This window comes from Strix aluco, chromosome 13 (assembly GCF_031877795.1).
Source record: "Strix aluco isolate bStrAlu1 chromosome 13, bStrAlu1.hap1, whole genome shotgun sequence".
Classification (NCBI taxonomy): Eukaryota; Metazoa; Chordata; class Aves; order Strigiformes; family Strigidae; genus Strix; species Strix aluco.
This window is the reverse complement of record NC_133943.1, coordinates 19,217,698-19,230,601: the sequence shown is the minus strand read 5'-3', so window position 1 is coordinate 19,230,601 and position 12,904 is coordinate 19,217,698. Positions and strand designations below refer to the sequence as shown.

Sequence of the window (12,904 nt, the reverse complement as noted above, 5' to 3'; positions counted from 1 at the left end):
TTGGAAAACTTCTCAACGTCTTAAAAACGAGGGCTTTCTTCTTGCAAATGGCTTTGCTCAGAAACAGTTTACTAACACCTCTGCTGGGCAGATGGACTTTCTGGCCCTGAGTGAGAGCGAAGCAGGTGCTGATGCAGGGTGTGGAGATGGATTATAACGGTAAGACCTTTAGGAATCTGCTTCCTTGAGACATCTCTCCTGCCTTGAACTTAAAGGCAGAGCTAGACTTCTGTTCAGAGCAGTAGCCCTTATGAGTTATTTTACTGATACAGGGGTAAAGGCAGCAAAGAGAACTGTTTTTGAAGGCTCTGTCTGCAAGCACCACTAAGGTTGACAAACAGGCTGTCAGAGAACATTTTTGCAAATTAAGTATTTTGGAAGGTGGGAACAGGGCATATGCAGGCTTCTGAGGAAATGCAGAAACTAAGTCTGGACAAGTAACTTATTCTGGTTATAACTGGAAGAAATGTATCAAGGCAGGAGAATGGAGAAATGGCAAGAGAAGGGGAAGTCTTGCTGTCTCCAGAGCCATGGGAAAGCAAAGCAATGCAGTTTCCTGCTAGGGTTTGGATTTTGCCAAGTTGAGACTTCCATCTGCTATATGGGAGAAACCAAATGTGAGACAAATAAAAAGTCACCAGGAAGGACAGAGGCCTGAAAATGTGTGGGAATTCCTGCAAAGTGAAACACATACTAGTTCTGCTTGAGGGTGGAAAAACTGACCTATTGCTTAGACATAAATGATTTGCCCAGCTTGTGTTGCAGAAAGTGTCGTTTGCAGCTGGGTTCTCCTGCTATCCATCTGGAGCCTTGCTGGTCCTGATGGAAAGGCCCAACTTGGGAATTAGCCTCAAGCTGCTGTTGTTTCCCAGCCTGGTGCGACAGGGACGGGAGGCTGCTTGGGAGAAGGTGGGTGGTGCATCTTCTGTGCATCTCTGCACCTTGTTCTGGGGTGTCTCGGGATGGTGCTGCTTTTGTGACCAGGCAAGTTGGCAAGGCTGAGACAACATGGTGGTTCTGGAGAACAAGGTGGTGTTGGCCTGTTCTACTGTTAGCATTGGTGGGCCTTTCCCAAAAGTGACCTGAAAGCCCACTTTCTTGTGAGTTAACACTTGCAGCTGTGAGTGCTGCAGCAGCACTAGCTGCTGGGATGCGTTTAGGGAATAACTGGGGTCAGTTGCAAGTAAATGTCCTGTACAGGTTTCCCTTGTTCCTGATTTCTTTTGAACTGGTGGTGCCGGGTTTATATTGTGCTGCATCAGTGAGCTGTACTTCTCTCCTGAATTAGGCAGTGTGAATACTCAGTCACTCCTGGGAGCACCTGCAGCACTTGACTGTAGATGGTTTGTTCTGCTGATAGCCCATGCTGTACACTTTGTTGGACTAAAGTTGCAACCATGCTAGAAAAACTGTTGAACAGTTGAATGTGCTAGAACAGTTGATTCTTAACTCTGATGTGAGTTCCTCTACTGCACCATATATGCATATAAGATACAGTACACCACATACACTGGTGTACCGTATCGTATGTGATTGTAACAATACCACCATGTCTAGGCAAGTACCAGTATAACTATCTTGTCTTTAAGTGATGTCATGCGTCAGGAGGAGAATTTGGTGTGGTTTTTCATTGCTGTGACTGGTTTTTGGCCACGCTGCCAGAGATGTGTCAGTTCAGAGGCTCCCTCCCCTGCTCCCAGGATGCCAGCACATCTCTTCCTCTACCTTCTGTATTGGGATCTGTTTGTTGTTGTGGCTGTGGCTCAGGTCTGGGCTCAGGGGAGCAGTTTAACCGTTGATACAGGATCTGTTTCTGCAGAGCTGAAGCTTTCACCTTAGGACGTGGAATATGATGGAGACCTTGAACCGGGCCTGGGTGAGCTGGTCGATCTGTGAAGGGCAGTGCTGTGGCAAGGTACTACTTGGCTTTCCCACTTGTGCTGTGTTAATTAGGTAGCAGTGCTGATATGTCATGCTAGTGCCAGTCATGGGATAGCCTTGAGGATCTCTCCACAGCAAGCTGATGTCTCCGGTGGACCTGCCTTTGCTAAAAGTCTTTTGCTAGAATCTGGGCTGGGCCAGCCTTGGGGTGAACAGCTGTCTTTCGCTCTGGGGGAATGCGAAGCAGATAAGTGGGGCAAGGACTGGAAGAGTAGCCTCTGCGGGATGGCACATAGAATTGATCTTTACTGACAGTGAGTTTTCTGCTTTGGCTTTATGATCGTCGTTAAAGTGTGGAGTGTTTAGGGAAGAGGTTATGATTTGAGTTCTTACCTAAGCCGAGTTGCTTCCTCGCAGTAGTGCTTTCTCAGCCTGCTTGTCTTAAGGGTAGTTTCTAAAGGAGGTCATATTTCTGTTACAGAGGTAAGGGCTATAATATTAATACTACCTTTTGCTTCTGGTAGTGTGAGAAGAAGGAGAAGGCATTTGCAGAGAGGCCAGAATAGAAATAGTCCAGGGCAGAAGTGATACCTGAGGGCTCTGTGGCCGGTAATCACGTAGGATGTACTGCAGCTGCCTCCATGCTGTTTCCCTGCTTTGACTCTTTGAGTCTCTTCTGGCTGCCAGTCTCCATAGTGCTGGGCTTAGAAGCTGAATACGGATTTCATGTGAGCGGGGCTGATCAGACCTCTCGACTAAGGCAGGGTCTCTTAAGAGCTTGTGTTTTGGCGGTGTCGAGGGTGGGTGGTCTGAGAGAGCTGCCCTCTCCCTGTGCCAGGCGAGAAGGCAGCTGGAGCTGGGGAGAGTGTCCAAAGGGTTGTTGGCAATCTGCTGGTTGCCCCTGTCTAATTGTTGTAAAACATTTCCTGGGCTTTTTCATCTGCCTGCTCTACCTGTTCCTTTTGAATTATAGCAACAATCAGGAAGTACTGTTTTGAGAGTACATGCTAGCAAGTGGCAGAAAATAACCTGATCAGGGACAACAGTTACGTGTCAGACAAGAACTCTAGTAAGTGTTTTATAGCCCTTGGTAGCTCGGCAGCCTGATACCCTCTTTTACAACTGCGTGAATCATTAGCGAACAGTGTGATTCATACACAGATCATCATTCACATAGAGCTAATGAATGAGCCCCTGACTGCTGAAGACGAATGACGTGGTAGAAGATGGGAATGAGCACCTCAAAAGAGGACAGACTTTTTTGGCTTTGTGGCAACTGGATTCCACCCCCCACCACCCCCCCCCGCCGTTAGCTCCCTATTCCCACGTAGCTCTGAGGCATTAACATCTTAACAAGCAAATCTGGATTTGTTGCTTCAGTCCCTCAGTGTACATCTTGTACCCAACTGGCCCATTAGCATAATGCAACAAGTCTTTTAAACTTGGAGCATTAATAATTGGAGAGGGAGGAGGGAGAGCTGGGGAGCTGTGGCAAAACCGAGCCTCCCAGTGAGTCAGAAATGTCTGAAGTGCAGAAATGTCTGTTCCACTTACCAGTAATTGGGCATCCGGGCTTTCTGCATGAGGTCAGATGCAGCCAATAAGGCCTATTCAAAACATGCCTATGCAATTATGTTTTGTGATGTGTTGCCTTTGATCCAAGGATTTCAGACTGGCATTGATTCACCTTCCCCGTGGGGTGTGCAGCATCCACTCGTGCTGATTCAGTGCTCTTTGGCAATATGGGATGAAGTCAGGATCTGCTCCTGGAGCTGTAGAACTGATTGGAGATCTGGGTGCTGGCGGTTGCCCGAGCAGCATCCGCAGTGTCGGAGCTGGCTCCAGTTGGGGATGGGAGGAAGCATGGAGCTGCTTATGTGGAGCTCTGTGCAGGTAGCACGTGCTGGACCGATGGGCAAGGGCTCACTGTTACCTGCTACCTGTGCAGCCTTCGGACACGTGATACCTGGCCAAATCCTCTGCTATGTGGAGCAATAGAGGTCTGTGACCTGATTCTTCTCTCACCTCCTCTCTGTCCCTGGGGAGTGATGCATGCTGAGCTCAGGAGGCAGATCCTGGCAGTGGGCCAGTGACTGCTGAGGGGGGGAAAGCACTACCTTGCCTGACCCTTGGTGAGACACTAGCCAGTCTTGCCTCTGCTCCTTTGCTGAAGCAGCCATTTGCTGCCTCCCTGTGGGAAACCCTTCCTTGCTGCTGAAGCAGGGGGTGCACTGGGTAAAGCAGTCTCACTTCTCTTCTCCAGGGTGGGTTCTGGCTTGGTGCTTAGCTCCCTAGCTTGCACTTGGTAAGCTTGCTTGGCATCTGGGGGCTTTTCCTCTTTGAGAAGGTCAGTGGGTTAGGGTAAGAGGGCAAAATGCCTTTTCAGGACAGTCTTAATGTCTGCGGTCAAGCTGTTTCTGGTTACACAAGGTGCCTTTTGTATCTCATTTGCCAGCATTACAGGAAGATGATATACAAGATTCCTGTCTAGGGCTCTGGGACAGAACTCCAGCCTGAGAGCTTGACATTGTGTGAGCCGTGGTGGCAATAGCTGCATGGCCTCATGCTGTGCAGCTAAGTGATTTTCTTTGTCCAGGGTACAGGTGGCATTCAAAGACTGACAGGGGAATTAGCTATCTGGAGTGTTTCTGTGACTCGGGGGAAGGGGCTTGTTTTCTCCAATTAATGCTTATGCTGAAAAGTACTCTTGAGGAAAGAATTGCTTGGTCTCCTGGCTCTGTGATCCTCCCCTCTTATCCGCTCTGCCCCCATCTTGTGCTTTTTCTGTGCTTCTGAGGTGGCACTGGATCCAGAGAGATCATCCCTGCCTTACATTTGTTTGGGAACTGGTCTCTTTACCTTTGTACCCTTCTTTGGATGACCTGGAAACCTTTGAGGAACAACTTGTATCGATGTTGCCTTTTAGTAGATGATCCAGATGTATGCTGTGGTGAAATGCAGAATGCCTCTGAGGTGGTGGTTGTGAGGTTCTTGCTGAAATGATGCTGTAAAAAGTACTGCCAGCAGCATCATTTCAACCCAATTTTACGTTAAACTTCAATGGTAGGTCCCATTGTCAGCTAACCAGTGTTGTGTTCTGTCAAGGTGTCTGTGCAGCACTTGTCTCCTCCTTGAGCTGTGCTTTGAGCCCATCATCTGAATGGGTAGAGGGATTCCATCTATTTCTGATGGAGACATCACAAAAAACTGTTGCTTCCCAAGCAGCAAATAGATTGAGGCATGTTGGCTGTGTTTGTTGCAAAGCATTCACAGGCAATGCAGTCTTTGGGTAAGCTTCCAGATGACATTGCTTCTGAAGCACTGAAGGGATCTGAGACTCTTAAAGATTGTCTCTGCTCTTTCCTAGCAGGCTGGCAGGATTTCCAGGAAAAGTTATGTAGCTTTTGCATCTGCTGTTGTGTCTCTAGATTTGGCATTCACTTCATATTTGATTAAGGATTTGTCTTCTTAAAAGACATTGAGCCTTTGAAGGGCACAGCTATGACCTGTTTATGTACTTCACAGCCATAATTCGTACGTTGTAAGAGCATATGCTTAGAACTTCCCTACGGCAAGGTCAGCACTGTTGCATACAGGGCTTTTATGAATAGGGAGTATCTAATGGCCTGTGTGTTGTAAGAGAACCCAAACCAGCAATTTTGTACTTGCCGATACCAAAGGACACTTACTTTTTATAGCACTTCATTCAACATCTCTGCTCAGATACAGGATCAAAAAACCATCAAATATTCTTTACTTACATCACTGCTTGTGTGGACTCTGCTCTCAACTTAGTCCTTTGCTGAAGTATCATATGCCTGCAGCGCTTTATGGGTATTTGTTCAGAAGTAGCTCTCTTCTCTTGGACCTGTGGTTTGTAGCTGGTGAAGTTCTGCTTTGGATTACATAGATACTGCTGGTGTCCATCTTGCACCTGACCGTGGATGTGTCCATGATGGAACTGGTCTAGATATCATATAACTGCAGTAGTCTTGGCTGTCCAGGCAGCTTGGGCTCCTTGGTACGTGTGATGCCTGCCTAGCGATCAGCAGTGCGCTTGGATGGAGACCAACAGATGTTATGCTGGGAAGGTAACATCGCTTGAAGCAGTATGTGGTAACAGTTATTTCATAGAAAGCTTCCTAGCTGTGTGGTATGTGGTTAAGATCAGATTATCTGAAAGCTGTTTGTTCCATGCTCCTGGCAGTCGCACACAGGCCTCGTGCTGCTCTTGGTTCTTGGGGAAAGCAGGACACTCCGGAAGCTAGTGCCCTGTAAAAATAAGCTCATTTTGAGTCATAGAGAGTGGCTGATCTTCCTTGCCTCTGTATCTCCACATTACAGTGTGCCATTAGTGTGAAATGTTTCAGTGTGGAACAACTACGGCTCAGCTGCTGTTTGTCAAGTCTCCTCTGATACCACAGGATAGGCCAGTAACTGCTATTTATATAGCATGTCTGTTAAATTAATGCTCTCCCTTGCCAGCGCATATCCCGAATTCCAGGGGACAGGTTGAGTGACTGTTCCTCCTCAGACTTCTGGTTGGGATTGCTCTTGTCTGCCAAGTCGAGGGTAGCTATAGTTGGTGCTTGCTGGTTTGGTTTTTGCGTGGTATGTGGCCATGCAGGTAGCCATTTTACTGACATAATGCTGTGTAAGATGGTAGGAGTCTTTCAGAAAACCACGAGACCAGTTTCTAGTTTCAGCTGAAAGTGTAAGGATCTGCTCAGCTGTTCCTTCTGACAGGCAAAAGAATAGAAACCAAATCCCTGTAGTTGAAGATGGCCACCCGGAACAGGAGGCTCAACTGCCCGCTGTAATGAAAACCATCCATGGGGTGTACTTGGCAGCTTATTTCAAATGTGATACACTGCTCGCTTTGTGCACTTGCCTTCTGTTGTGGTGACTTCCTCATGCTGAACCATAAACCGCGTAGGCAGTGGACACCACTCCTGGTGTCAAACACGGCTTGGGACTCTGCACAGCAATCCAGCGGGTGGAAGCGTCTCCTGTGAAATCCCTGCTCTTGCATCTGGGAAGAACCCAGCGGTTCTCTTCCTGGTCTGCAGTACCACAGCTGTTGTAAGGCGTGGTGAGATCCTGTTGGGTGATACATCTTAGGCAGTGCAGGAAGATCTTGCAGGGAAAATGAGCTGCTTGGGCTGCCGTAGTACCTACTTGCAAGAATATTGGCAAAACTTTCCCCTTCAGCTTTTCAGGGCTAGGTTAGTGATGATTCAGCACTGCACACGCAGCCACTTGCTGTGATAACTTGTTAACATTTGCTCTCGAGCCTCTCTGACTGGGAAAGCTGTTTATTTTGTGGTACAGTTGTCTGAAATTAAAATTGTAGTAACATTGAAGTTTTAATAATAGAACAGTCTGTCCTATCCACAAACCTCAATTTTCTAAAGAACTTGCTGTCTTGAGAGAGCAAAATGTGTTTGGTTTTGCTTCCCCCTTTCTCCCCAACAGTGCTCTGGCTGGTTGTAGGAGTAGGGTTGGAGCCCACCTGCAGTGGTTTAGGAGCAAAGTTGAAGCCCTGATCATCATCATCTGTCCTGGAGTTACCTAATGCTGGTACCTTCCAGGCTGTGCTAAATCTGAGCTAATTGCCAATTACTGGCAGGGCTGGCACAGTGTGAGTAGTAACCATAGTACCCAGACAGTGAAGTGTTTCTACCTTTCCAGAAGTTGGCACTTAATTGCCCCCTTGTTTCTTTATAGTGTGTGGACAGGTGCCCTTAATGCTCTTAATTGTTTTCTCCTCTGCAGTCTCTTATGCAGTGGCACATGTTGTGCTGTCCTGTGGTCCAGGATTCTGGTTTCTTACAAGGCTTCTTACAAAGCAAACATCTTGGAGCTTTGGGTCTTGATGCACGTACTTGCATTACAATGGCAGCTCTTTGGCTGCTGTGCTGGCGCTCCTTCGCCCAGAATAGGGACAGCAACTGTCTCGAGCTGCTTAAAACTTCCTGGCTCAGCTCAGTCTGAAAGCATTAGCTTCCAGCTGATGTAGTGTAATTTGTCTTGGGTGCAGTAAAACCAGGGGGGGAAGCCTCTTAGCAATACTGTATTTTGAAGTCGAGATCCTGCTGAGCAGAATATAATCTGGAGTGCTTCGGGTCCATCCTTCCTGCAGGAGTGTTGGGGATGATACAGGGAAGAACCAGCTCATTGCACCTTCGATCTCGAGCTGCCAGTGTGAGCACTGCCCTTAATGTAGATTGATTACTTAATTGTTCGCTGTAATAATTCTGTAATGAAGTTCTGTCTGGCAGTGTGCTCACCAGGGGATTCGTGGCTGGCAATGGCCTGCCAGGCAGCAAATGTCCCGTGTGCTTCATGCACAGCAGAGCCTGTTGGTTTTAGAGCTCTGCTGTTTGGAAAGGCCCCTTTCGGGAGGTGGTTGTCAGCATGATTTCCTGTATCTCCTTCCCAGAGTAAATGCACTCTAGAACCTGGTGTGCAGCTCATCTCGCAGCTGCGGAGGAGGAGGCATGGATTTTGCAGAAATACCTGTCGTCTTCTTCAGGCACAGTGGCTGAGAAGACAGATAGGAAACCTAGAAAATGTATTACTATGCAGAATAACCTACTTTTTTCTAGGTGTTGTTGAACAGCAAGTTTTTTAGAAACTCTTTGCTACATTTTCTCTCATTGTGGTGAATTTAGCAGATGCAACCACAGGTTTTTGGTTTTTTTTTTTTAGACCTTGCCATCTTGCAGTAAGGTCTCATACAGGTACAAACTTGCTTTGAGAGGGGAAAACCACTCTTCTGCAGTAGGATAACAAGGTCTTAGTGGTGTGTGAGGGAGTTCTGCAGCCATCCTGGTCACTCGTGTGCAGATCTGCTTCAGCTGCTGTCTTGTTGGTCTCGCCCTCTCTGGGACATGATCTAATTTAGTGATCAGATCCTGACTGTGTGCTTGTTTAAGGAAAAGGGAGATGAGCAGGGGGTGCTGACTGTTACCTTTAATTAGCTGGCTGCCTAATTAACTGCTTGGTTGGGTGGCTTAGCTGTACCCAGCAGGCGGTGGCAGCAGCAGCATGCTGGCAGGGGCTGTGCCCCCCTGGGGTGCTGGGGGCCTGGGGACACGGGGTGACAAGCGGAGACATGGGGTGACAAGCTGGCTGAGTCCTCGCACTCCAGGCGCCTGGGATGCCGTGAGGTGCTCTGGCTGCCGCTGCTCCCGTGGCAAGCTGCACGCCTGCTAATTTGCTGGATTCTGCAGGGATTGGTTAGTGCCTGAAATAGCTTTGGCTGAGTAAATAGTGGCGAAAGCACGTCGAATCCAAGAAATGCACTTGGTGTTGGTAATGGAAGGTGTTTTTGGATCTAAATCCAGGCTGGATTTGCTGAAGGCTTGGACCAAGCACAGTACTGTGCTGTGTTAAACTAGTTTGAGACTTAAGCTGGGAGAATGCATCATCTAAGACATCCTTTTTATTTATTTGTTTGAAGTAATAAATCATGAGGGCTTGTGAAAAGTCCACTGTATTACCTTGGGTAGGGTGCTTTGGGCAGGGTGTCCCTAAGGAACAGTGACTCAACTGACACAGGTGACTACCTTACAGATAAGATGCTGTGTGTAATATAAATAATCACCAGTTACGGTGGCCCCTTCGAGGTGTGGGTTTGGTACAATCTGGCCGGCTCACAGTACGCAGAGCTGTGTTCTGGCCAGTGGCTCTGCTAATGCCAGTGTTTCTGTGACAGTGGAACACAATGCGAGGCCAGGGGCTGGGATTTGAGGGGTGGCTTGCATTTGAAAACTGAAGGTATCTTTACAGGTGCTTTTTTACTGAAGAATTGGTCTTGGGAAGGCACACCCAGTCTTCCTCCTTGCTATTCCCACCTGCTCCCCTAGCTCGCTCTCTCCTCTTTCCCCTCTGTCCTCCATACAGGAAAATGGTGTGAAATATCTTCCTAGCAGGAGAGCCATGGAGTGCCCAAGGGACATAACGGTCCCATCTCCCACCTGCCACATCGCGATGCCCTTAGTTTGTGCAGCAAGTTAGGTGTGATGTGCAGAGCTTTCTAATCTCTGGGCTGTCTGCGAATCTCTTCTTTCAGAGGAAGAAATGAACTGTGTGAGCTTGCCTTAAGAGTGCTACTTTCAGAAAAGTCGGGAAGAGTTGCTTTCATTCTGATCAGCCTCTTACTCAAAGGAGCCTGCTGGGAATGATAGGCCATTATATCTCCCCTAAGGCTTGTAGCATTCACTGGGGTAGCTAACAGCTTTAATTGAGTGGTATATGGAGTATTCTTGGCTGGTGTGACCTGGAAGTCTGATAGCTGTCAGCATGGCTCAAAGCTTCTTCTGGGAATAAATGCGTGCAAGTGTCTCTTTGCAACTTTCTTGATTAGTGTGTATGGGGATCTTGGATATTAAAACCAATTAGTTGTCTTTAAGGTCAGAGACTTATTTGACCTACCAGCATCTGTTTCAACTTGGCCTGAATTGAAGATCTTTGGAAGAGGGCTGTACAACTTTTGTAAAGAGGCTAATGAAGTGATGCTTTTTAAAGCACTTCCCTGCTGTCTCTGTAGCCCAAACACTTCAGTCAGGATGCTAGTGCATGACAATCTGAAACAGCAGCAGGCAGGTACTGTGTTAGTCTTTTCCTACCGTAAGAAATGTAAAAGAGCAAAACCCATTTTTTTTATGGCTGAAAAGCACTTTGTTGGTTCTCTGACTCAGAATCCTCAGTAGAGGTTTTTTCACAGAGCTTAGCTAGTTTGCCCTTGAGAGGGCTAGAGGACATGATGAGGTATTTGATTTTTATGCCATTACTCTAATGTGAAATATGACGTTTGGGTTAAATTTGAGACAATGCAGAAGCACCACTTCAGACATCTGGGATACTTCAGTGGCAAATGGGAGGTACCTGCTGGAAGGCAGACAGGAACTTCCCTGATTTTCATTTTGGCTTTCGATGGATTTGAACCATGAGGCTTCTCTGAGGATTAAGACCTCTGCAGGATCCACCCCAAAGCCATAGGAAAAAAAAAAAAAACCCGAGTATCAAACTTACTTTTTTCATTTCATTTCAGCTAGTTCTGTGATTTGTGGGGTCTTATCTCCTGACTCTGTGCCTGGGGTTGGTGCTTCTGAACTAGCAGTCGTGTGCTTAAGCACACTTTATTTAAAGCAGCTGTCAGAGTTGCTGAGCTTCTCTATAAAGCAGAGTGCTAGTGGGAAATCAGAAAAGGCTAACTGCTACAAAAGGATCCTTCCAGTTCAGTTTTCTGTATTAATCGGGGGAGAACAAAGTGTTAAAATAGTACTTGGGCTTATTAGTGCTCCAGCTGTCTGCGAACAAATGGAATGGGCTTAAAAATGTCCTTAAAGTATGTGGCTGCATTGTTTTAAATAATATCTGCTGGGGACTGGTTATGTGCCTTTAGCTTGCAGCCCTTAGCCAGTACTCATGTTTTTTTTTTTTTCCAGAGTAGTATCCCAGGTTAAATGAGCAGCTTTTGGAGGACTTGGTTGGTAATGGCTAAGCTGAGCACCTGGTTATGGAGTCAAATCCTCTGAAGAGCTGGTTTTGTTTTGTTTTCTCTCCCATTATTGTCCAGCAGAAGGGGAATTACACTGGTAACAGTGAAATGAAGTATCCTTGGGGGGGAGGGAGGAGAGACAGCTGTGTGCATGGAATATGGTATGAATACACTTGTTGCTTTGGCTGGTGGCTGCTCACAACCCCTCTTTTTTTCCTTTCTCAGCAATGGTACCAGCATGATATCGTTGATCATTCCCCCCAAAGACCAGATTTCGCGAGTGGCAAAAATGTTAGCGGATGAATTTGGCACCGCCTCCAACATTAAGTCTCGAGTGAATCGCCTTTCAGTACTGGGAGCCATTACATCTGTACAGCAAAGACTGAAACTCTATAACAAAGGTAACTTCTAGCTTGTATGGATGCTGGCAAACTTCCCTTACTTGGAAGCAGCCTTAAGTTCCTGCATTATGCAGTTTTCTGCTAATCAAATCTGTTGGCCTGTGCTGTTTTGCGCTGATATTCCAGGTACGTTGCCTGTCGATGGCTACTTCAGGGGTAAAGCTGGGGACTAGCATAGTAAGATGGTCCTTGTCTTTAATAGGTGGGCTCATGATTCTGTTCTTAGCAGTGCTGACTCTCCTTACCTTGGCCAGCCTTAAGAGCTATTCCACTAGTGGTTTTCCATCAAGCAGAAACTTATGTATGCCTTATGCATGCCACTATGCAGCTGTCATCATTTTGGGAGGGAATGGACCCAGGACATCTAAAATGAGTACTGGAAAAGAGTTCATTGGCACTCTCTTTACACTGACAAGTGGCCTTTATTGAGATGATCAGTCTATAAATTGCTGTATAAGAACTAGAAACACTTCACAGGGGTGTTCAGCCTTTTTCTGGATTCTCTGAGCTTGCAAGCTCATGGATTTAACAGACAGGTACATGTTCTTGCAGCTTTGATGCAGGTCTTTCCATCAGTGTTACCTTTAGCTTCCTGCTCCAAGCTGTTCAGTATATGTGCACTAAGATAGTTTGTTTTCCATTGTAGAGCTCTGGGAGGGAATGAGGTGGGGGAAATGGAAAGTAAAGAACTTGGGAACTTCAATTTCAACTCTGTCTTAAGTCTAAAGGCCTAGTAGTTAGTTCTTGGTGGGTACAGCTTGCAATATTTCTTAGTGATCTAAAAATGCATTGTGTCCTTTATAGTACCTCCAAATGGTCTGGTTGTTTACTGTGGAACAATTGTGACAGAAGAAGGAAAAGAGAAGAAAGTCAACATTGACTTTGAACCTTTCAAACCAATCAATACATCGTTGTATTTGTGTGACAACAAATTCCACACAGAGGTAAGAAGTCTCCTATTGCCTGCTGGTCTTGCAGTAGTCAACATCAGACTGCTTTGCCAGACTCACTGGAACAGTCCTTGGTGAGCTTGAGTCCACAGTCTGTAGAACAGCAGGCTTTAATTAAGCCATCCTGCTGGTGAAGCCACTGGATGGCTTGTGACTGGCTGCTA

The 12,904-nt window shown here is 46.8% G+C and overlaps 1 protein-coding gene across 2 annotated transcripts in view; it reads left to right on the top strand.

Moving 5' to 3' along the window:
• The window catches only part of ETF1 (eukaryotic translation termination factor 1), a 29,414-nt gene that overhangs the window by 4,890 nt on the left and 11,620 nt on the right, over window positions 1–12,904 (top strand). For both annotated transcript variants that reach the window (XM_074838464.1, XM_074838463.1), the window contains exons 2-3: window positions 11,615–11,790; window positions 12,595–12,734. In XM_074838464.1, the coding sequence (XP_074694565.1) occupies window positions 11,628–11,790; window positions 12,595–12,734 (303 nt within the window). In that variant the 5' untranslated portion in view covers window positions 11,615–11,627. The remainder of the gene's footprint in view (window positions 1–11,614; window positions 11,791–12,594; window positions 12,735–12,904) is intronic.